The sequence below is a fragment of the Podarcis muralis genome, chromosome 1, assembly GCF_964188315.1.
Source record: "Podarcis muralis chromosome 1, rPodMur119.hap1.1, whole genome shotgun sequence".
In the NCBI taxonomy this organism is placed as follows: Eukaryota; Metazoa; Chordata; class Lepidosauria; order Squamata; family Lacertidae; genus Podarcis; species Podarcis muralis.
In genome coordinates, this window is record NC_135655.1 from 114,414,009 (window position 1) to 114,437,150 (window position 23,142).

The window sequence follows — 23,142 nt, forward strand, 5'->3', positions numbered from 1 at the left end:
TCAGATTAGATCAACTTGCCAGCTTCCTTTCATATTTACTTTTTGAATTAAGGAATTTCTAGATGCAAAGTTCCATATTCTTGACACTTCTTAGTATCTTGTGATTGGTCCAGTTTTGACAGACTGCTTTGATTTTGGCAAATGTGTCACCCATCAAACAATAATTGAACAATGGGGGGGGGGTCTCGGGGAGCCCGACTGATGAAGTCACACCAGACGCAGAACTGGCACAGCAACTTTGACCTCCAGTGGAAGAGACTGGGGGGGGCACAGGATTTTGGTGTCTCACAGGAAGCCACGGAAATTTGAAATACTAAAGTCTGCCACTGAACTGAAATTGCACATGTTCTAGAGGTGTGTACGGGGTCTGTGTGGGAACGAAATAATGAGGCAAAGCTGTATCATCCCCTCACCCTTGCTGAGTCAAAGTTACTTTTTAAAAGTTCAAAGCTTTATTTAAGCTTTTGAATTATATGTTGCTTTCCTTTAAACAAAATAAAAGCACAAAACTCTTCAGAATTCTGCAGGCAGCATTCTAGACAGCCTCGCATTGTAAGACCTATTGGAGACCTGGAAGGCCCAGCAGAGGACACAAGGAAGCACTAGAAAGGGAAGGGTGCTGTGAAGCTGCAAAGTTTTAAAAGATGTAGAAGCAGTATGATGCTCCACTTGGCCACCTCTAATTATTTTAAGGGAAGAAAGAGCATGAGACCACCCACGCCATCATAAAGTTTTATGAAAAATAGTTAATCCCTTTTAACTTTCCCAACAAAAATCTCCTGGACCCGTTTGTCTGCAATTTGGCGGGCATAATTCTCGCTGGAGGGGTTCCTATGCCTATAAATTTCATTCACTTTTGCCAAGAGGGAAATGTTCTAGCCATTTTTGATTGCCCATTGTATTGTAAGGAGGATGCAGAGCTTTGTTTTCTACGGAGCGACTCAGAATCCAAATTGCAGATCAAAGTGGAGAGAACAACTCACAAAGAAAGCAGAATTTTATACATAGATACAGGTTGGAGCCCGTTACATACGCCTAACGTGTTCTTTCATTCAAATTCACCAGGAAATGAAGCCGCATTTCATGAGAAATATCAAATATTAACTAGCACTATTAAAAATTGCCACACATTAAAGACTATCTTCTTGTGAACCGCGTATGTGGAAGTTTATCAGGATTCCTCAATGAGACTGCTTGCTACCAGTCCCATTGCTCTTCTGCAATGTATAACAGGAGCTTTGGATGTGTTCCACACTTTCATTTCACACAAAGAGTGCTGGTGTGAAATGGCACTGCCCCATGAGGCCTAAGTGTAGAACAAGCCCCAGAATCCACTGCAACTTGAATGGGATTCAGCGGTTGCGATTTAGAGCTCTTTGGCATATGTGCAGTGCCAGATTTATGTATAAGCTAAACAAGCTATAGCTTAGGGCCCCACTCTCTTGGCCCTCCCCCCCAAAATTCACTATTAATATACTTCTCAATTCTATTCCAGTTCAACAATTACTTTGATAAAATACATATTTTGTTATGTGCAAATGGCTTTAGATACCTATTAGGTCCATAAATTACCATATAGTACAGGCATCCCCAAATTCGCCCTTCCAGATGTTTTGGGACTACAACTCCCATCATCCCTAGCTAACAGGACCAGGGGTCAGGGATGATGGGAATTGTAATCCCAAAACATCTGGAGGGCCGAGTTTGGGGGTGCCTGATATAGCATATATTCAATACAAATAACAGCGACAATTTGTTGTTGACAAAGGACAGCTGGACATATAAAGGGTCCCATTACCTTCAGTAGTTTAGAGCCTCATCAAACCTTAATCCAGCCCTGCATATGTGCCCAGTTTTCCTTCTAGGTGAGAAAATGTGATAACAACTATGGACACAACCAGTGGATTTGACAGTATTGGCAAGTTCTGGTACTGCTTGCTTCAAAAGAACTGGCCGTAACTCCATTGGCTTTTCTGTATGCCATAGGCAGGTATAAAATGCTGAAGGAATATTGGGGAAATATTTGCAATACAGGACATCTGGATAATGATTTGACAAAATACAATTAGGAACTCTCTTTAAGCTCCTGATTGTTCCTTCATATGGATGGACTCTTGGAATCCCTTCCAACTGGACAATCCTATGATTCTATGTCCTTACGTTCCCCACACCTGATTTCGCACATGATGTCAAATGTGGGGCAGGTGAGCATGCTTTGTGGGGAATAACTTTGAGGGCCAAACTGGAACTCATGCCAGGCCTGCGTGCTGGACTTACCTCACTCCAGCTCTAAAATGAGTGCGTTTTTAATTTCCCTTCTTTGGTTAGGTTTACCATTTGAACAAAAAGAGGTATCTTTTGTCTATAAACCGTGTTCTACACCATGCAATTTTCTAGTAATTCATGATCTGTAGGGACAAAGCTAAGCAGCTGGTTCTTCGCTTAGTACTCATTAATCCCCCCCCCCCTTTTGCATTTTTAGAAATCTCTGAGGTTTAAAATAGCTATTACTACTAAAGTCTCCCCTCCCCTGGACAGAGCTTCATTATTAGTATGAATATTATTGAAGCATTTCTGGTTGTGTGCAAGGTTCAGTGGCTTGCGCACTTAATTTGCATGCAAGGCATTTATCTGGTTTAGTGCCTGCACTTATCAGGAGGATATAAAGTGGCAATGGTAATAATGACTGCCCGAAACAAAAGACGATGTTCTTTCAAAGAAACAAACACTATAAAAACCCTTCCAGTTTAAGGTCTGCCAGAAAAGATGAGATTCTTCTCTGCTGACCAGAAACTGGAGATAATTTCCACACACACAAAATGGAATGCGTGTTTGCCTGTTCCTTGACTACAGTGTAAGAACTGTTCTTTCCTAGACCATCATTTCATGATAGCTACTCTCTTGAAGATGCCTTTTCTTCCAGTGTGTGTTTGTGTGTGTGTGTGTGTGTGTGTGTGTGCGCGCACACATTTTGCCACAGCAGATTACAACATCTAAAATATAAAATATAAACTGCATAATCACAGGCATAACGATAGCAGTAAGAACTTTTCATATTTCTGTGTCACAACCAGCCAGAAGATTAAAAATGAAGACTACAACCTCTTTAAACCCAGGTGTGGCCTGACCAGAGGGGTGGGGTCATGACAATAGCCTCTGCCATTTACAGGGGTGGAGTGAGATGGGGGGCAAGGTTATATATATATATATAGAGAGAGAGAGATAGCAATAAATTTACACTGGTATTTTGTATACAAATGAGGGTTTCGTGCCAGAAATCGGGAGCACCATCATTGCATGAGAAACAAGCGGTAAAAATGAATAAAAACCACCTCGCTTCTGTTGAATGGCATGACAAAAAATAAGGAAGATTATTTTTAGGAAAGTAAAAAGCAGCTGTCTGACATAATGACATTGGTTGAGGCTTCATTACATGGGAGTAATTCTTGCTGAACTTAAGGAGCTTTCTTCCGACTTAGACATGTAGGGGATTGTAGGGCCCTTGTCAGCAAAGATCCAATTGAAGGGTACTGGGAAGAGTGCGGTAAAGTATCTTATGCAAATTAGGCTAATCTGCATGTGCTGATTTGCATCGGTAAATGTTCAGCTTGCACCAGAATTTTTGCCCCCTAGAGAGTGACAAAATGTAGAATGTTTATTTTACTTGTATTTTGAAAGCTTAAAAAAAAAGTATGCAGTGTTAGCATTCTGTCCTAGTACGCCAGAAATTATGTGACCAGAAATATTTTTGGGGCAGGGATTAAAGTGCCCTTAATGTCGTGTGACATTATGCAGAAATTTTTATTGGAAGCCTTTCAAGGCAATATCTGTACTTCTCCTACTAGTGTTCAAATTTGTTTAAACGTACTGAAAATTGCTGAGATGTCATTTTTTTATTCCTCTGGATCTCCAACTTACAAATCCAACTCCATTACATAAATGCATTTTCTCTTTTACTTGCTAGCCATAATCACCTGGGGATGGGGGAATAATTACAACTTTCAAACTGTCAGGCTTCCCTAATATTGCATTTGGAGTTATCATTATTTATGAACTTATGAAACAGACAATTTTTCACTGTGGAAAAAGTTCTGCATCTTTTCACTGCCACCAACAACGTGTGAGCCTCCATTAACAGTGCTGAGTTCAGTGGAACCTAAAGGCTGTGTACCTGATTCTTCTGAGAGAGTGTAGCCACATCCAGAACAAATTGTCCACCTCCATCCAGCTTTCCCAACCCTTGTGGTTTTCCATATGACTTGGGGTCTAACTTGGGATGTTTACCTTCATCCATCCCCAAACTACCTCCAGACACCGTACCATAACACAGCACCTTCTAATGCTAAACATCATCACTGAGGATAGCTAAAGAACACTAAAAACATCTTCATTTTTCTCTGGCCTTAAGAAATAAGTAGGCATGTTGAATAATATGCATCAGTCTCAAAAAAAGAAAGCATGCTGTGGGCACATGCTTTACCTTCACTGTCAGAGGCATCGGATTGCAGATATTAATACTGTCCAGCTTGAAGGAATAGGATGAATAAAAACTGGCTCCTCTCGGTATAAAAATTGTCCAGTCCATAAATATGGCTCTAACACTTTACTAACAGAACTTTCTTCAGTCACAAAAACAAATAATGTTACATCCGAATAGTTGCATAATGTCATGTCCAAGCACATGTTCAGCATCTTAAAAATATAAAATAACTATCCAGAACTAAAATCAAAACTCGGTCTCTCCCCCATTCCAGCCTCCATTAGCCTAAGGCTGCTTTCTCCTGAAGAGGCTCATTAGCAGATCTCCAGCTGCTTTAGAACAAAGACTACTATCTCAAAATGGAGATTTGCAACTGAATACCCCTCTCATGTGATCTAAAGTTAAACACCATATGAGAGAGCAGCAGAGATATATCAACAGTTAATTATCAACCCATTAGGTACTCAGAGAGCTCTTACTTAGCTTCAATGGAATTCTCCATGTTCCCTTTAGCAATAAACACACAGAGCCATTTTCCATTTCAATGTGCAATTAAACAACTATACATAACACATTATGCCTCTAAATAACTGTTACTGGGAATAATAGGTGGGCAGAGTGGTGTTGCACTCCTGTCCAGCTTGCAGGCTTCTCCCACGCATCTCTGGTCAGTCACTGTGAGAATAGGATGCTGTACTAGATGAAACATTAGTCTGATCCAGAACACTTGAATTCTGTTCTTCTGCTAGCACCTACGCTATAAAAACACGTTGAAACTGGTTTCTTTTCAAGAAGGCTATGTGAAGGTGGTTGGGAACCTGGTTAGGAAGCCCTGGTGCTTTCATGCAATTACAACCCCCAAAGTCCTTTCTGAAAGAGAGCCGTGACAATTAATAATTTTATTAGTTTTCAATCACAGTTCAATAATAGCCTCATTATAACAATGCCAAATTATAATACAATTAGACACCATTCAGATACCAAATTATATAATTAAGGTGGCCCCCTGCATGCTAGAATTGATGGTTTGATTATTTTCTTTATTTCTGCATTCCAAAATCTTATTAATTTCAGTTACACTCCAGTCAAGATTACAATCCCTTATGCAACAACTGCAATATTAGCAACTTCCATTCGTATTGACACATTAAATTATTTATAAAACTACAGATGAGGCACTCAAACTATATTCTTATTCTTCCTGTGTGTGGCAATTATTCTGTCTGTGATGTTTCTTCCTGTCCTTGTAAAATGCTACGTCTATCTTTTCCTGGTTGTTGCTGTTTTCCATCATGCCTTGGGCAGAGCTAATATCCCATTGTTGTAAGCCATGACAATTAAGCAGTTTTCAAACCAGCTTGAGATTGGCTGTATAGGCACGCCTTTAAATGCAGCAGATTCCTCTGAAGTAGTGTGTGCTTAAGGTGTAGTTATGGTACGTGTGTATGCGCGCACACATGAATCACCTCCAAGTTTCAGCAATGCACAGCAAGTGGTATTTTGACTAAACATAATACACTCAGATAGGTGTTTCACTGGTTCTCAGAAGAACAAATACTTAAAACCAGCCCAGGTGAAAGCTTGATACAAAATGGTCGTGGCAAAGTTCATACCTTAAGTTGACAGAGTGGTGTGGATTATTGCAAGGACAATGGCCCACGTACGTCAACCGATTTGCAAAATAATTTATGTCACCTTCTCCTCCATTATTATTATTATTATTTTGCAAAGGACATACACTGTGTCACCACTACGAAGCTGCCTCTCCCTTGAAAGCCTAGCTCAGCCTTCTTCTTTTTTTTGCCTTCCTTCCTTCCCCTCCCACCAGGCCAAGGCTGCAGAGCCATCTGTGGAGAGACAAACATGCATATGGCCATCATTTGTCCAACGCTTTACACAATGTGAAGGTTTTTTTTACAATTCCCCCCCCAACTTGAAACGCCAGCCCATGTGGCAGATGATGTATGTGTTTCTTCAGGCCTGTGATTACCAGCGCAGGAATGCTGTGCAGTACTCTTCACCTCATCAGTTCCACAAGCTGCACTCCAAGGTGTGTGAAGCATTTGTAGCAAGATGGCTTCTGACATGTAGCCAGGCAGAAGCGTTCTGCTGTGAATTTTTGACTCGATAGATTTTCTTCCAATCAAGGTCAGATTTTGACCCGCTGGAATTAGTGTGCGGCTGCGCATGTGTGTGCATGCGGCCCGCGTGTGTATGTGGGTGGATTGGCAGCGAGATGAGATTTAGTGCAGCAAAACAGCAATTTGAAACCCAGGATGAATGAATTTGAAGGGAAGGGTAGCAAAGGGCACCAGGGGTTGTCTGGCGCCTCTTAAAACACCCTTAACGCTATAAGGAGAAAAGGAAGATTAATCCAGTGTGATGCACAACTTTTTAAAGTGGAAGGACAACCAAGGGGAGATGGGGGGGAAATCAATCTGGTTCCGATCAAGTGATTTACCTACTGGCTTTCCAAACACAAAAACGTTTTTTGTTTTTTTTTTAATGTCTTATTAGATGTTGTGTTCTGACACAAACCTGCATAAACTTCCTTTTTGTAGGTTTCCTTACTGTAGCTTGAACGTTGGCCAAAACTCAACAGTAAGCGAAGACTGCCTGGCAACTGTGGGTTAGTTTAATAAACGCAATTCATTCATAGGTACCGCTCCGGCGGAAAGGTAAACGGCATTTCCGTGCACTGCTCTGGTTCGCCAGAAGCGGCTTAGTCATGCTAGCCACATGACCCGGAACCTGTACACCGGCTCCCTCGCCAATAAAGCGAGATGAGCACCGCAACCTCAGAGTTGGCCATGACTGGACCTAATGGTCAGGGGTCCCTTTACCTTTACCTTTATTCATTGCTGACTTAAGACATTCCAGTAGCGTGTTGGTATGGGTTGGCAGGTCAACTTTTTAAGCAACTCTTCAGTGATAGTGAAATGAAAATTTTGCGTTAAGTTTCCAAATATTAAATTTAAGAATCTGAGAATTTTCCATTCGTAATTGATTTCAGGAACTGGGATATTGAAATTTGAAGCAAGTCACATTGGGAAGTAAGGAGGAATGAATAAAATAATGTTCTTTGAATCTTTGGAATCAGGTTCAAAAGCCCAGCTGTATTGCACAGATGTAACCCACCAAACAAATCCAGCTGCAGTGCTGCAGTAGTTTCCCTACCAACTGGTGAAAGCCCATCTTGTCCACCATTCTGTTCTCACAGTGGCTAACACCAGATGCCCACAAGCAGTAGAGTTGCATCATGAATTTGGGCTTCGATACCTGAGTTTTGTATGCACTCTTGCCACTTGTAGCAGCTTCTACTAAACTCCTTTTAATATTATGTATTTTGATTTTATAGCATTTTATCTTAAGTTTTGCACCATCCACTTGAGGGGTCACGTCGCTGGGACAGACAGGCAGGGTATTTTTTATAACCACATAGAAATCCTAAAATATTTCAGCTCTTATAGAAACTGCTCTTTTGTGTGTCAGAATAAAACAATCTGTTCTATCGCAGGCCCACAACCTTGTATTTAGCTTAAGTAGCCTAAAACCTGTGAGGACATTTTGTCTCTCCACACATATACAGAGGCCATGTGTCTCAAGGCATCTGTTCAAAAAAACAAAACCCCATTATTTATCGGAGAATTTCCCACCCAAGCCTGCCTTTGGAATGCAAGTGACACATTTCTCCCCTTCCTCTAGTAAGTAGGTGGGTCTGCCATTTAAGCCATAGTGGCAGCGGAGATGTACTCAGTGAAGTGTAGGTGTGTTCCCACGAGGCAAGACACAGTGATAACAACAAGAACCTTTATTGAACTAACAGAACTGGACAACAGGGACAAAGCAACTGCTTATATACATTTCTGAAGGCCTGGGCCACTCCCACTCCCAACGTGATTGGCTGTCTAAACTTCCAAGCTGCGAATCATAACTCACGAGTTTAAGGGCCAATGGCAGAGGCCCAAATCCTGAAATGTTCTGTGATTGGATATCATGTATCAAATCAGAGCACAGGGGCTCAGAATCCTTAGTCCAGACTCAAGCAAACACAGACCACGGAATACCTAACATTCAGGAAGGTGCAAGAGTGTTGCTTTAGCAGTGCACTGCTCCCAAGTATATTTGCCTGTGAACAGGAATACTGGCACACATCTATCAGGATTTTTCTTTGCGCATGCATCCTGTAAAGATGGATAGATACATATGTAAATAGAACAGCACCAGAGCAATAAAGGCGAATAAAGCCCAAACTGCAGCAGAAGTTGACTCTGATGCTGACATAGGTTATGTCTTGGGCCCTAAACATAGTACTTTCTTGACAACTGCAGAATGGTTATGAAGCCCTTTGGAATAAGTAATATGCAAATGCTTAATTATCATTAACATGCTTAGAGGCCCATTCATTGCTTTCAAGACAACATCCATCTATTCAAGGCAAGTTGCTCAGATGCCCCCTAATTAACTATTAATCATGATGCAATTTGCTACCAAGGGAACTGGTACCCATGCAAGTGTTTCCTTTAGGTGATGTCTATGCAGCAAAGTAGCCATGATGGAGACACAGCCCATGGGCTTGAATGAGGACCATGCCCAATTCCTATAAAGCAGAGGATGGACAGAAAGGAGGATAACAATGCCTGTTCTCTCTTCCTCCCTCCCTCCCCCCACCCCACCTCCCCCCAGCCAAAAATGCTTTTTTCCAGCTTAAAGGTTTTGCCTAAGACCTCAAAGCTGCATTAGGAGAAAAAGGATCTAGGTCAGGCATAGCTAGGGATCATGGGAGTTGTAGGCCAAAAACATCTGGAGGACTGAGGTTGAGGAAGCCTGCTTCAGAACAACCTCTAAACAACAGGATTTTTTCTCCATGTGATGACTGTAACATTTATTTTACTCTATCTATGCATGTTTATTTCCCCCCCAAAAAATGTTGTTGGGTTGTAGAAAACCTCAAAGCTTTCTTATTGAATTTTTCAGTAAGAAAAATTCACAACCATACTTTAAAATAGGCATAGGCAAACTCGGCCCTCCAGATGTTTTGAGACTACAATTCCCCTGACCACTGGTCCTGTTAGCTAGGGATGATGGGAGTTGTGGTCCCAAAACATCTGGGGGGCCGAGTTTGCCTATGCCTGCTTTAAAACATACAAAAATTAAAATGCTAAAAACTTATCAAAATCAAACGCACACACCGCTTGATTGTAAATGAACCTCTAAGCAGTTTACGAACTATGAAGTCAGCATGGATCAAAGAGCTTCACTTGACATGCTCCAGCAATGTCCATGCAGAAGGACACAAAAGGGTCAAACTGAAGGAGGCAAGAGGCAAGAATGATTCCAGTGCCTTCTACCAGTACAGAAACCTTTTCAGAGTATCTGAAATGAGATCCCCATTATCTCCAGGCTGGTTGCCAAATGCTAGTTCAAAGAAGAATGTTTCAGCTAAATCGGAGGAATAGACCCAAAGGGAGCCTAAGAAAGCCTTTAAATTAAGCTGTTCTGCTGTACCACAAAATATAAATTCAACGCATATATTGTAATGTAGACATGAGTTTTTGATATTACCTCTTAGAAGTCCCTGTCGGTTGACATCAGACGGCTTCCTTCACTGTACTCTGTACACTGTATTTTAATATTTTGTTGGAAGCTGCCCAGAGTGGCTGGGGAAACCCAGCCAGATGGGCGTGGTATAAATTAATTTATTATTAATTATTATTATTATTATTATTATTATTATTATTATTATTATTATTCTATTCGGTGCCTGCTAAAATTATTTTTGTTTACACAGGTCTATCCAGATATCTAGAATGTTGGTGTATCTTTCAATCTATTTTTAGTTTATTGCTGATTTTAATTTTTGGGGTGTTTAAAACTGTTGTTTGTAACTATTTTTACCAATAATTCTATTGTTTTATTATTTCTGTAAAGTGTGGTTTTTTTAAAAAAACAACAACAACAATCAAGTGTTGTAGAAATTTTATGCAATGAGATAATAGATAGTATTGATGAAATTAATGGACCTAACTTACTCATGCACACTAATTTCTTCAATTTTACTCCAAGTAAATCTTAGTTGAATATCACTCATGGACACTGTATATGCTCACACCAGATAAGTGAATTGGTTCTGTATAGGGTTACTTCTGGAGGTATTTTCAAGAAGTATGCAACTGGTGCAGAACATTGACTTTCAGCAGGGTAGATCACTGACCATCGCTCTGGTTTGCAATTGCCCTGCCTCCTCCTCTAAGTCCACTCCAGGGCTTTTTCCCAAGCAATCAGACTGTACCTGTGTGTAGCCTGACACTGCTCCACCCTATTCAGCCTTCTTCTGATTCTGGGAGATGTAGGGAGGGAAGCTTGTCGCAACAGGAGGGGGAGACGCCTGTGACTCTTCACCAGCCTAACTCATCTCTACCTACTGGCCTCCTTCCTCCTGTTCAACTGCTTCAGTTTCTGATTCTGGACGACTCTCCTCCACACTCTGTCCCAACTTCAGCTTCCAATAGCTCCTCTTCCCCATCTTCTCCCTCTGACCACTTGTCGCCCTACCACTGTTCCCTGGGCTCCCTGAGCCTTCTTCCCTTACTGGTTCCCCTGCTAGTTCCTCTCATCATTCATCTACATCCAACCAGCCCATGACACCGTCCAGTAGCCTACTTCCACCCCTTCCTCAGCACAATTTAAGCTGCCAAGGGAACCAGGAAGGAGCACAAGTATTGTCCTCAAGTGAGGGGAGCAGTCAGGCAAGTCTTCAAGGCAATCAGGCAAGTCTTCAAGGAAAGAAATGATGTCCATGCAGGCCTCTTCCCCAATGTTCACAGGAACATGGACAAGCCGGGGATGGGGAAGGGGTATTCGCAAGTTCCGGGGGGTTGGGCAGCAGAGTACGGGAAGCCTTTCCTGCAGTGCAAGTAACAACCTGATTAATCAATTGTCGGTCTAAACTGCAGCCTAAACCTTTAATGGATTAATTACACTGATTAAATATTACAATTCTAACTATCAGTGGTATGAAGTGTGCACAGCTTCCATTCCTTGCTGCTGTAAGAATACATTGCAATTCAATGGCACTTCCAAACTTCGTTATACGGCAGTTTGATTAGCTTTCAAAATTAATTTTCCAAACTTTGAAACGCTAAGCTTTTTAAACAAGGCATACACTCAAGGCAACATGATTGCATTAGTTATTGGAATGCCACTTCCTCCGAATTAAAAGAGCGTAGGAAGTACTTAGTCCTATATCCTTTGAACAAGCGTTCCTGATTCTTAACCTAATTCAAATGGAGTGTACTGATAACTCAATTAGAGCAACGGAAAATGGGGTGATACTGGGGACTGAGAAGAAGACAGCTTAGTTTACAAAAAAATATTTATCTGCAATAGTCTTACAGCCTTGCAGCTCATCTTCCTTTAGTTATTGAGTTTGCAACATAATTCACTCATCTCCATATCCTTAAGTGCAGTCTGAGTGGCTCAAATAGATTTGTGCATGCTTTATTTGCTTATAATAGATCAGTATTCTCTTGCTAAATCGTTTCTAGATAGCTGGGATTTCTAATCTGAAAGACACTTCCAAACTGAGTTAATGCATAGTGTCAGACTTTAAGGAGAAGTTAAAAGGTTGATGGGATGCTGCTGAACAAGACATGCAGTCATTTTCTGCTGCAAATTGGCATCCAAGAGATTACTGGTGATTCAAACAAGAAACATATCTGAACAACACCAACACAAGAAAAATAACAACAAAGAGAGCCACCACGTTACAAAGAATAAAATCAACTGGACATGGGAAGCATAGGCAAGAACCTATGGTGGTTGTTCCATATTTGAATGATTATTTTTCTATGAAGAACTCAAATCTGAGCACTTTAAAAAACACACACACAGAAAACACCTTTGATTTTGAGTGACAAAGCTGAGCTAGCTGGGTTTATCAATCTGAGAAGGGCAAAAATGAGGCAAGGAAGGGAGTGCTCTGAATGGGATTTGATGGTTCTATTTTGATTAAGTTTTTGAGAGTTTGTTTGTTTTTAATCTAATAATCCTTAAGCAGGGCAAAGCATAAATGATCAGCTAAACTCAGCATGTAATAAACAAGATTTAGAGGAAAGGTTAGCAAACTCTTATTTGCATACTGTGCTTATTTACAGAAATATACAAAAATTAAGGCAAAGCAGAAACTTTCATGGTGCTTCAAGTCATGGAGGAGAGGAGATTAGGCTAGGGTGTTTATTAAATCTGGCCTGTAAGAAATTTCTTCTTAATCCTTCTTAATGATGACTGATTAGATATAGAAGCCCAAATATTTTATTCTGGGCGAGTTTGAATCATGTATTCAAATTTTAACTCTACAGAATAAAATGAAAATTGCTGTAAGACTCTGAAGACCCCAAGAGAATGCAAAAGGAAAGATTACAGAAAAGTTTCTGCAGAGTTGTCATAAATTTTATTGTTGCTGAATTCTGATACAACGTTGTTTTTCAAGGACACTTTAGAGTTATGTTAAAACAGCATGCAGGCTAATATTACAACAAAGCCCACTCTTAATTATTTCATCGTAATGTGTGTTTGTAGAATTAGTCACAAGGACATACTCTTGGGCTACAACAGTTTTGGCAGTTTTCAAACAGAAAGTGTGCAGTGCATCCAATTTTCCAAAGTCGTTACTAGTCTCTTTTAAACAATGCACAAATCAAAGATCCGTTTGCCAAATTTCTGCAACCAAAGAACATTCAGGTCATCAATGACCGCCTCAACGTCGGAGATGGAACAGTTGCCAAGCTGTCTTTCTCACGCCCCTCAAAGTAGTGCTGCTCTATTCTTCTGCAAAATGCAATGAGGTTGCTATAGCCTTTCACTTTCTCCGATAGTTCGTCACTGATCAGCTGGGTAGTAAGGATTGTAAACAGGTGCCCAAACACCAAAGCATCTAATTCAGTTGGCCTAGGAGTAAAGGGGAAAACAAAATGTTGAAAAGAGACAAATAAACCATTGCATTTCATACTAAACATCAGTAGAAGCTCCACATATAGACCACAGAGCGTGCTGAACTGTCATTTTAAAGGACAAAATTCTACCAGACACCACCAGGGAAGGGATTCATAACAACAACAACAACAACAACAACAACAACAACAACCCTCAGGGAAGGGTGATTGCTCAGTAGTAGTGTATATACTTTGCATTCAAAGATCCCAAGTCCAGCGCTTAGTGTTTCAAGGTAAGGGTGGAAATTTCTCCTGCCCCAAACCATGGAGAACCACTAGCAATCAGTGCCATCAGTCCTGAGCTCTATGGACCAGTGATCTGACTTGGTAAGACATCTTCCTATGTTGTCTACTACCTCTCCTGGTTCCTCTGGCATCCACAAAATAAAAATATGAACCCATTTCTACTCTTTGCTTCAGATTTGGTTGTCAAAGCAATTCCACAGAGTAAAAAATAACGGAAGCAGTGGCAACAGCATATCCACTCCGGGAATACTCCACACACGTCACATTTTATCATCAATGTAAATTGGGCTTCCTAGTACTGGAATCATTTTTGCATTTTCATAGGCGGCTGTACCATTCTCGAAAGCAATATTTGAACTTCAAACCTACCAACGTATGGGCAGAGCAATCCTAAGCCCAGCCAGGGAGTAAAGGTAAAGGGACCCCTGACCATTAGGTCCAGTTGTGGCCGACTCTGGGGTTGCGGTGCTCATCTCGCTTTATTGGCCGAGGGAGCCGGCGTACAGCTTCCGGGTCATGACTAAGCCGCTTCTGGCGAACCAGAGCAGCGCACAGAAACACCGTTTACCTTCCCGCCGGAGCGGTACCTATTTATCTACTTGCACTTTGACATGCTTTCGAACTGCTAGGTTGGCAGGAGCAGGGACTGAGCAACGGGATCTCACCCCGTCGCAGGGATTCGAACCGCCGACCCTCTGATCGGCAAGTCCTAGGCTCTGTGGTTTAACCCACAGCGCCACCCGCGTCCCTAAAGCCAGGGAGTAGCAGGGCTCAAATTAAACTATCCGTACATACCGCAGAGCTATACAGCAGAGCTTCCTTTTGTGGCTCGCAGGGGTTATCCGCAGTAAACACTGCCAGTGTTTCGCTGATAAACTATGGCACCCTTTAGATCAGTCTTCCTCAACCTCAGCCCTCCAAATGTTTTTGGCCTACAACTCCCATGATCCCTAGCTAGCAGGACCAGTGGTCAGGGGTGATGGCAATTGTAGTCTCAAAACATCTGGAGGGCCGAGGTTGAGGAAGCATGCTTTAGATGTTGTTGGACTACCAGCTCCCCTCAGTCCCAGTCAGAAGAGCAAACAGAGATGATAAGAGCTGTACATATGAAGGGTCACCATATTGGCTGCTACCAAGCTATAGGGTAAGAAAGTCTTTCCCCAGCCTTGGCACGGTCCTAGTTCCAGCAGTGCAAACAACACCTGGTTTGCCCTTGGATGTGGCTCAGATAAGAGAGGGTGGGGTGGGGGAAATGGGAGGGACGTGGCAAAACAGACTCCATACACCCATTCATTTGGGAAAGGAAGTGCAGTTTTTTTTGAGGGGAGAGGGATTGCCTTCCTAGGCTCAATAAGCACTCCACAACCGCCAACCACTAAAAACTCCTTAATATAAATATGAAAGCAACTTACTTCTTATTGAAGAAATACTGCTGCGTTCCAAGCCTTTGAGAAAGGGCTTGGCAACACTGATCTACGTCTTCTAGCACCTAAAATGGCAAACAGAAACAGAAAGCAGAATGCATTTATTTTATTTTTTATTTTTTTGCCAGGTGGCTACAGGACCATACAAAACTAGCTGCGTGTTTTGAAAAGATTGTAGATACCGGAGTAATTTGGACTTCAAATAGACAAGCGTTGCAGGTGGAAGCTGAAGTGAAACGCAAAACAGCTTCAGGTATGCAGAGATTCGTTTTTGTGCCCAATGTTGTTTGGGGAAGGGAATCGCTCTTTGTTCTGGTACAAACACTGCATGAAGCAGCTCTTGGGTATTTCTCAGCATGCATTGTTTTTGTATAAAACCAAAACCAAAACCAAAGAAACAATGGAACGAACAGGAACGACTAATACAATTGGCACGTTTCTATAGCTGTAGCTAGTCTTTATCCAGGATACGCAGGGTCACATCTCTGTGTACATTGGGACTTTCCAGTTCCACCTTTGATAACCTCCCATCTCCAAAGCTCTTCAGTCCGGAGGGGAGCAGCAGTTGATCAACTTCTGCCACCAGAAAGAAAAGATCCCAGTTGCGAACACTAAAGAACTTCATGAGCAGGTCTCTCTCCAACCACATTTTTATGCTAGCTCTTTAGACGGCTTTTAATTAGTAAAATAGGGGAAACAGGCAAAATTCCTAATTCAGCTGAAACACGCCGTGGAGAGGATACTGAGGACATCACCATGGGAATCCCCATGGACAATGCCATTTCCTTTGCAGGATTCTTTGGGAGAAGCAATGTGCTTCAAATTTGCTTTTAACATATGGTGTGGATGGGACCTCTATTTCCAATGAGTGGCCTTTCCTTTCTTTTCTTTTCTTTTTCTTTTTGCTAGCACAGAAGAAGCTTCCTTCTTGAGAATAATTAGGACAGATCTGGAAGAGGAAGCGCCTCTGGATTCAACCCAACCATTTCATATACATGCAGATTTAAATCAGCTGACTAAGCAGCGCAATCCTACGCATGCTTAATAAATTATTATTAATAATAGTAATTATTATTATTATTATTATTATTATTATTATTATTATTATTATTATTAATTTATACCCTGTCCATCTGGCTGGGTTTCCCCAGCCACTCTGAGCAGCTCCCAACAGAATATAAAAAACACAATAAAATATCAAACATTAAAAACTTCCCTAAACAGGGTTGCCTTCAGATGTCTTCTAAAAGTCAGATAATTGTTTATTTCCTTGACATCTGATAGGAGGGCATTCCACAGGGCAGGCACTTCTACCGAGAAGGCCCTCTGCCTGGTTCCCTGTAACCTCACTTCTCGCAGCGAGGGAACCACCAGAAGGCCCTCGGAGCTGGACCTCAGTGTCTGAGCTGAACGATGGGGGTGGAGACACTCCTTCAGGTATACTGGGCCGAGGCCATTTAGGGCTTTAAAGGTCAGCACCAACACACTGAATTGTGCTAGGAAATGTACTGGGAGCCAATGCAGGTCTCTCAGAGGTTAAGACCCACTGTGCTCAAATGCGGATTATTTCGCAAGAATTCTGTTTAGGGTTGCAACCTGAAACTCATACGATTTATTGACAAAATTTCTTTAATCATGTGGCAACTGCTCTAAGATTATGAATTACATATGTGTGTGCACATGTGTGCACATGTAGTAAGAAACCAACGTGTCCTTGAAGCCTTGCTTTTTAATATTTCATTACTATATGAACCATTCAGGTTTGGCGCGTGACTGACTGACCTGATCAAGCGACTTGCTGCCCCAGCCAATAGCTTTCATTTTACGTCGGACCTCCCATTGTTTCTGATAGGCCAGAATACGATTCAAGGGCCAAGGATAAGGAGATCCATATCTTGGATGGGTAATCTTTAAAGTGGAAAAAAAAAATCACTTTTACAAAGAAACAAAGATGCTGTGGCTTTTATTGCCACGGCACTGCTTTCATACACCATTTTATGCAATTATTTATAACTTGCAGCTAAAAAAAAAAAAAGCTTTTAAAATTATATTAAAAACATTTTCACTTTGAAACCAGTGTATCCAGTAATGACACAGAGCTCCCCCCAAAATGTGTATGCAAGCAAAATTAAAGTGAAAAAAATATGGTATCATTAGTGGTATAAACCTCTATGTTTCATTTATGAGTAGGGACTTGCAATTGTGAGCAAAAGTGTTTTCTCATTAAAATTTAATTAAGATAAATGTTGCAGAATCACTCACCTCCTGGACTGTAGCATCATGACACCACTGAAGATACAGCTAGGAAACCAAGGAATACTAAAATTTCATAACATGTAAGGTTACACAGACAGCTTATTCCTTGCAGCTTTGTCTTCCCTCCCTACCAAGCAAGCCATTAATAATCATATTTAGAACACAGAAAGGTGGTTGCCAGTTCTGTCATGGAGCAGGCACAAAATCCCATTTGACAGAGAAAACGGAATTGAGATTGCAATATGTAAATTAGCGGCGTGCTGCTTTTTGAACCTAGCTGGAACCGTAAGCCCACCCTTGTGTTTTATTAAAAAAATTAAGTAGGTAGGAACTCGCTTGCAGCATCACAAAGAAAACAGCATTCTATTTCCCCCCCCCACCCCACCCTCCAATCCCCAATATCATTCATTTCACAAGACTGACAAATTACTAGTGTTTTGCCATACCTCTGCTGTCAAAAGCATATTATTGACTAATTCCATGTAGGCTTTCATCTCAGCTTTTTGGACTTCATCCAACCCATCACTAAGTGAATGGCCCTTAGGCAAGGAGAGAGAGAGAGAAAAGAGGGGGGTGAGAAAAGGAAGGGCAGGGAAAACGATCCGTTTGGGTCCCTTCCAAAGCCCACTCAAGTCGAAGGCTCTGGCTCACTCCAAAAGCTCCCTGCATTGCAACGTTACACGTTAGAATGCTGCTTTGTAGATCATAAAGGCAACTGAAGTTTCACAGAGAAAAATGAAACGAATACTGCAATGTTCCTATTACAGTGGTACCTTGGAAGTTCGACTTCCAAAACATTCGGACACCAAGGCGCGGCTTCCAATTGGCTGCAGGAAGCTCCTGCAGCCAATCACAAGCCACGTCGGACGTTCGGATTCCAAAGAACGTTTGCAAACCGGAACACTCACTTCCGGGTTTGCAGCGTTCGGGAGCCAAAACGTTTGACTTGCAAGGCGTTCGGGATCCAAGGTACGATTGTATATATATATATAGCTCTATAATAAATCTTATATATTTACAAAAAGTACTGGGCAATACCCAATTATTGTGTCCTGCTTGTGCAATGGACTTCTGCTTGCTCAAAGGGGTCTTCCCATCTCCCTCCACCCACCTTGAAAACCCCATGCACCCCAAAAATCTGATCCAGGGAGTTGGGGAGTTGAGGTTGAAGACAAGAGAGAAGCAAAATGAAATCCTGTCACATCTGCTAGTGCAATGTCGGTTCCCTATATTTTGAAATATTTTAAAGCTGAAAAGCGCAAGGTAGACCAGTATGCAAGATTTCCAACTATCCGCCTGTTTTGCTTCTGCTTTCAAGCCAAGTAGCCTTTCTAAATACCACAGCCTCCTTGTAAATAAACCTAAGTAAATTATGATGATGCAGATGCCTTATAAAAACGCACCGGCATTGATCCACAGGGCTAAAGAAAGAAAGCAGGAATCAACGTGAACATTGATTACGTGGAATTTTAAGATTCAAACAAAGTGAATCTCTGTTCCGTAAGAACTAGCGTGTGGAAGCCAAGGAATAAGTGCAACTTCCAGGCCTGCCCAAATGGCAGGAACCCACATGCAGCAATCTTCTAGACAAGAGCGCAGGATCAGAAGGGCTACTGGAACTTCAAAGGCCCCCATCTTCAAATAACTGCAGGACTGGAAGGGACCCAGGCTGTCTGATGAATACCTTGCAAAAAAAAAATTGGGGGGGGGGGGGACTTCAGAATGCAGCTATAGTTGGAAGAATAATTAATAAATATGTGGAAGAGATAAAACCCCACCTAAACCAATTAATATTTTTAGGTGGAGACTGTGGAAGGCCTGGTATATGTGCAGACACATACAGGAAGACAGGCATTGTTCAAGGAATTTTCCCATTCAGACAACATTCCAACACATTCCTTTGATAAAAACAGCAGCGTTCAAGATTTTTTATATATAGAATTGTCAACCTATAGTATCTCAACTAAAAAAACAAACAAGTAACTCCTGGAATAAAGCATGATGAAATTTGACCACAGGGACAAAATTAGCCAAAAGGCTCCAGAAAAAGGACAGGAGACGTCAAAGACATATGTTCGTCTACTAGACGCTTAAATGACTCTGTGATTAGTTGAAATAAAAGCACTTCAAAGTAACAGGAAGGAAATCAAACATTTTATTTTATTGTTTCTTGCATCTGGCTCACGGACCCCTGATGCCCATCCGTGAATCAATGGACCATAGGTAAGAAACCAGGATACAGATGTTAAATAGCATTCGGGACAAGGTGGAACTTTGTAGGACACCCCAGGACAACTCCCATGGTGCCAAACAGCAGTCCCTCATAATGACTTTCTGGAAATGGAAGTAGAAGAAGAGTCACTGAAACACGATACCCCCAACCCCTTCTTCCTCTCTCTACAGGATCAACAGGCTCCAAGAGCTCAAGGAGAACGAACAGGGTGACACTCCCCACATACCTGTCCTAACTAATGTTATTAACCAGGGTTAACCAAGATGGTTTCAGTGCCGTGACCAGGTCTGGAGAAAGACTGGGACGAGTCCAAGTGATCAGCTTCCTCTAAGCAGGCCTGAGGAGACTCTTGAGAGTCCCATGGACTGCAAGAAGATCAAACCTATCCATTCTGAAGGAAATCAGCCCTGAGTGCTCACTGGAAGGACAGATCCTGAAGCTGAGGCTCCAATACTTTGGCCACCTCATGAGAAGAGAAGACTCCCTGGAAAAGACCCTGATGTTGGGAAAGATGGAGGGCACAAGGAGAAGGGGACGGCAGAGGACGAGATGGTTGGACAGTGTTCTCGAAGCTACCAGCATGAGTTTGACCAAACTGCGGGAGGCAGTGGAAGACAGGAGTGCCTGGCACGCTCTGGTCCATGGGGTCACGAAGAGTCGGACACGACTAAACAACTAAACAACAACAAAGCATGCCTGAAGCTGTACCACTTGTGGGCACCTCTTTCTGAGAAGGAAGCGCTGAGAAAAATACAGGTGCACATGTGAATGATATATCCATGCCCCTCTGGTCTACAGAAGGGACAAAAACAAAAGCATTTCATGCTACTTATTTTGTATTCATACACACACAGGCACATACAATCTCTGCCTGTCTCTCGCACAGGCAATATTTCACACCAAGAAAAGATTCTGTCCTGGATTTGAAGGGCACCAGGTTTACTCAGCGGACGAGAAAAGAATAAGGGACATGACAGAGGAGAAAAATCTTGCCCTCAAGAGTTAAAAGGTTTAAATGAACAGCTACAAAAATATCCTTCTGCAGATGTGAGCCTGGAAAGCTCTCCCTCCTTTCCCCTCCTCTCTCTGCTAAACTGGAACCTTTCCTAAAGCTCGTTAATAAATTATTTTTGTTATGAGCCATTAGAAGAAGCCTTACTATGCAAAATAAATGATGCTATCCAGTCTTCTAGAGCAGTGTTTCCCAACCTTGAGCCTCCAGCTGTTTTTGGACTACAACTCCCATCATCCCTAGCTAGCAAGACCAGTGGTCAGGGATGATGGGAATTGTAGTTCAAAAACAGCTGGAGGCCCAAGGTTGGGAAACACTGTTCTAGAGCTCTGGTTCTCAGGATAATTTTATCAACGCAAACTTAATTAGCCCGACTGCTAAAACAAGAATTTGCTGAGGAAAAATAGGTTTCGTATATGCACCTTACCTTGGCTTTTACAAACTGGACAATGGGGCCAAGTTCAGAAACAACTTGATTTCCTACGTGAATAAAGGGCACTTTCCCTGCGAGTGAAAGAAGAAAAAACAGCACACTTTTAACTCATTGATCTAATTAAATCTGAGAGGTTGCTAGATGAAATCAGCAAGAGTTCAACAAATGCCATGTTAAGGGGGGGGGGATGTGCCAAAACTTCTGCGCTTTCATAGCTAGTATGGAAATTATACTTCTGGCATTTGTTCCATGTAGTGATTGTTGATACCATCCTAAATACAAAGCCCCGTGAAATGCAAACGCCTGGAAGCAATTAAAACATGTGGATCAGTGTTGGATATCTGAATCCCTTTGTGTCCTTTTGCAATGAGATGCTCTCCATCGCAATCGTTCTGTGATCTGCACAGCCCACCCTGACCCTCTGCATATCCGACAAGCAGAATCAAGGAACTCTGGACTGAACACCCTCAGCCACATACCCAAGAAGTAGATGGGCATCTCCCTGCAAAAGATTCCCATGCTTACTTCTGGTTAAGTGCCAAAATCACAGCAGAGAAATGTTGGGGGGGGGCGGGTTGCTACAGCGCACCTTAAAAGAGTCTTCAGATATAGCACACAACTAAACCCGAGAGCTGCCCATCTTCCAATATATCTGCCTCATTTTTGTGCTGTAAGCCTGCAGTGACAACTGACTGCCACCCTTCGACTCCGCCAACTAGTTGTCAGTGTATTCTTCAAGGCATTTCAAAACCGATTAGACTCAGTAGAGTAACAATTGATCAAAGACTGCTAGGACACCTATGTCATATCTGCTGCAAGCGTGGAAGTAAAACGTCCACTGAAGTAGATTCTACACTAGGTCAGCTTTCACAATGTGTGTCAGTTTTTTAAAATTATTATTATTTATGCATTTTTTACAATTTTTATACATACTTCATACATTGTCCATCACTTATCTCTTTCCTTAAGACTTCCAAATCCATCTCTCCATGGCATTCAATGCCAACCTTGATCTGCTACGTATCCAGATATTCCACCCATTTTTGTCTCTAATCTTCCTTTATTTATATTACCTGCTGCTCATATGTTAACTCCTACTTGCAGGTTAAATTGAATATTCCTGCCTTGAATATTGTTGTGTGTCAGTTTTGTCGAGGCATCACCACTTAATCAGGTGAACTACACCCATTAGGTTTGTGTATTATATACTTTTTAATTTTGTTTAATGCATTTATAGGCCCCCTTTATCTTCCAAGGATCTCAAGGTGGTGTGCATGCTTCTCCTCCACATTTCAGCCTCACAACAGCCCTGTGAGGTAGACTGGCGAAGAGATGGTGACTGGCCCAAGGTCACTCACTGAGCTTCATGGCTGAGGGAGGATTCAAACCCTGGTCTGATTGTGAGAGCTGTAAAACAGAAATGGCCCTCCATTTCCAACAAGGACTTGGCTTTAGTTTCATGTACAACCTTTGGTGCTGCTCAGCTGGAGAAAACTGAGCACAGAAAGGAACTTCATAGATATCTGAGGTTGAGATAGTATGTAATCCTGACACTCTAATCAGTCTATTTGGTGAAGGATTCATTCCTTGTTCTATTTTTTTATTGCTGCCGAGAAAAGAAGATTTAATGTTTTAAAGGCATAATTGTCACACTTGCACATCATACTAAACCAAGGGTAGTCGTGCCCTCCAAACAATGCTAGACCACAGCTCCCATCATCCCTAACCACTGGCCTTGTTGGCTGGGGCTCACGGGAATTGGAGTCCAGTGCTATTCATGTTCCCCACTCCTCGTTTGGTGCAACATGAATGAACAAAGGCAATTCTTGGACTTGTCTGCTCCCCCTGCTCCTCCCAGGCGGAGGAGTTAGTAAGCTTTTGGTTTCTGGTTTTGCTTAGCCACAGTTTGTCTTTCAGTCCCAGCAGAAACACTGTAGCTAACATTAAACTATGGCTTGTTTGAAAAAAAACCAACTTGAAAATATGGTTTTGCATGACATGCAAACACAGCCCCTGAATAGTTAATACTGTCTAGCTGTCTATAGAGCTTTACTCAGGTTCAAAG

At 41.9% G+C, this 23,142-nt stretch overlaps 1 protein-coding gene across 3 annotated transcripts in view; it reads right to left on the reverse strand.

The window, feature by feature from the left end:
- Positions 1 to 12,909: 12,909 nt before the first annotated feature.
- Positions 12,910 to 23,142, reverse strand: part of MTX2 (metaxin 2) — a 38,726-nt gene continuing 28,493 nt past the window's right edge. For all 3 annotated transcript variants that reach the window (XM_028748787.2, XM_028748797.2, XM_077916708.1), the window contains 6 exons: positions 21,072 to 21,148; positions 17,846 to 17,938; positions 17,406 to 17,444; positions 16,926 to 17,051; positions 15,132 to 15,208; positions 12,910 to 13,429 (listed from right to left, as the gene is read on the reverse strand). In XM_028748787.2, the coding sequence (XP_028604620.2) occupies positions 13,219 to 13,429; positions 15,132 to 15,208; positions 16,926 to 17,051; positions 17,406 to 17,444; positions 17,846 to 17,938; positions 21,072 to 21,148 (623 nt within the window). In that variant the 3' untranslated portion in view covers positions 12,910 to 13,218. The remainder of the gene's footprint in view (positions 13,430 to 15,131; positions 15,209 to 16,925; positions 17,052 to 17,405; positions 17,445 to 17,845; positions 17,939 to 21,071; positions 21,149 to 23,142) is intronic.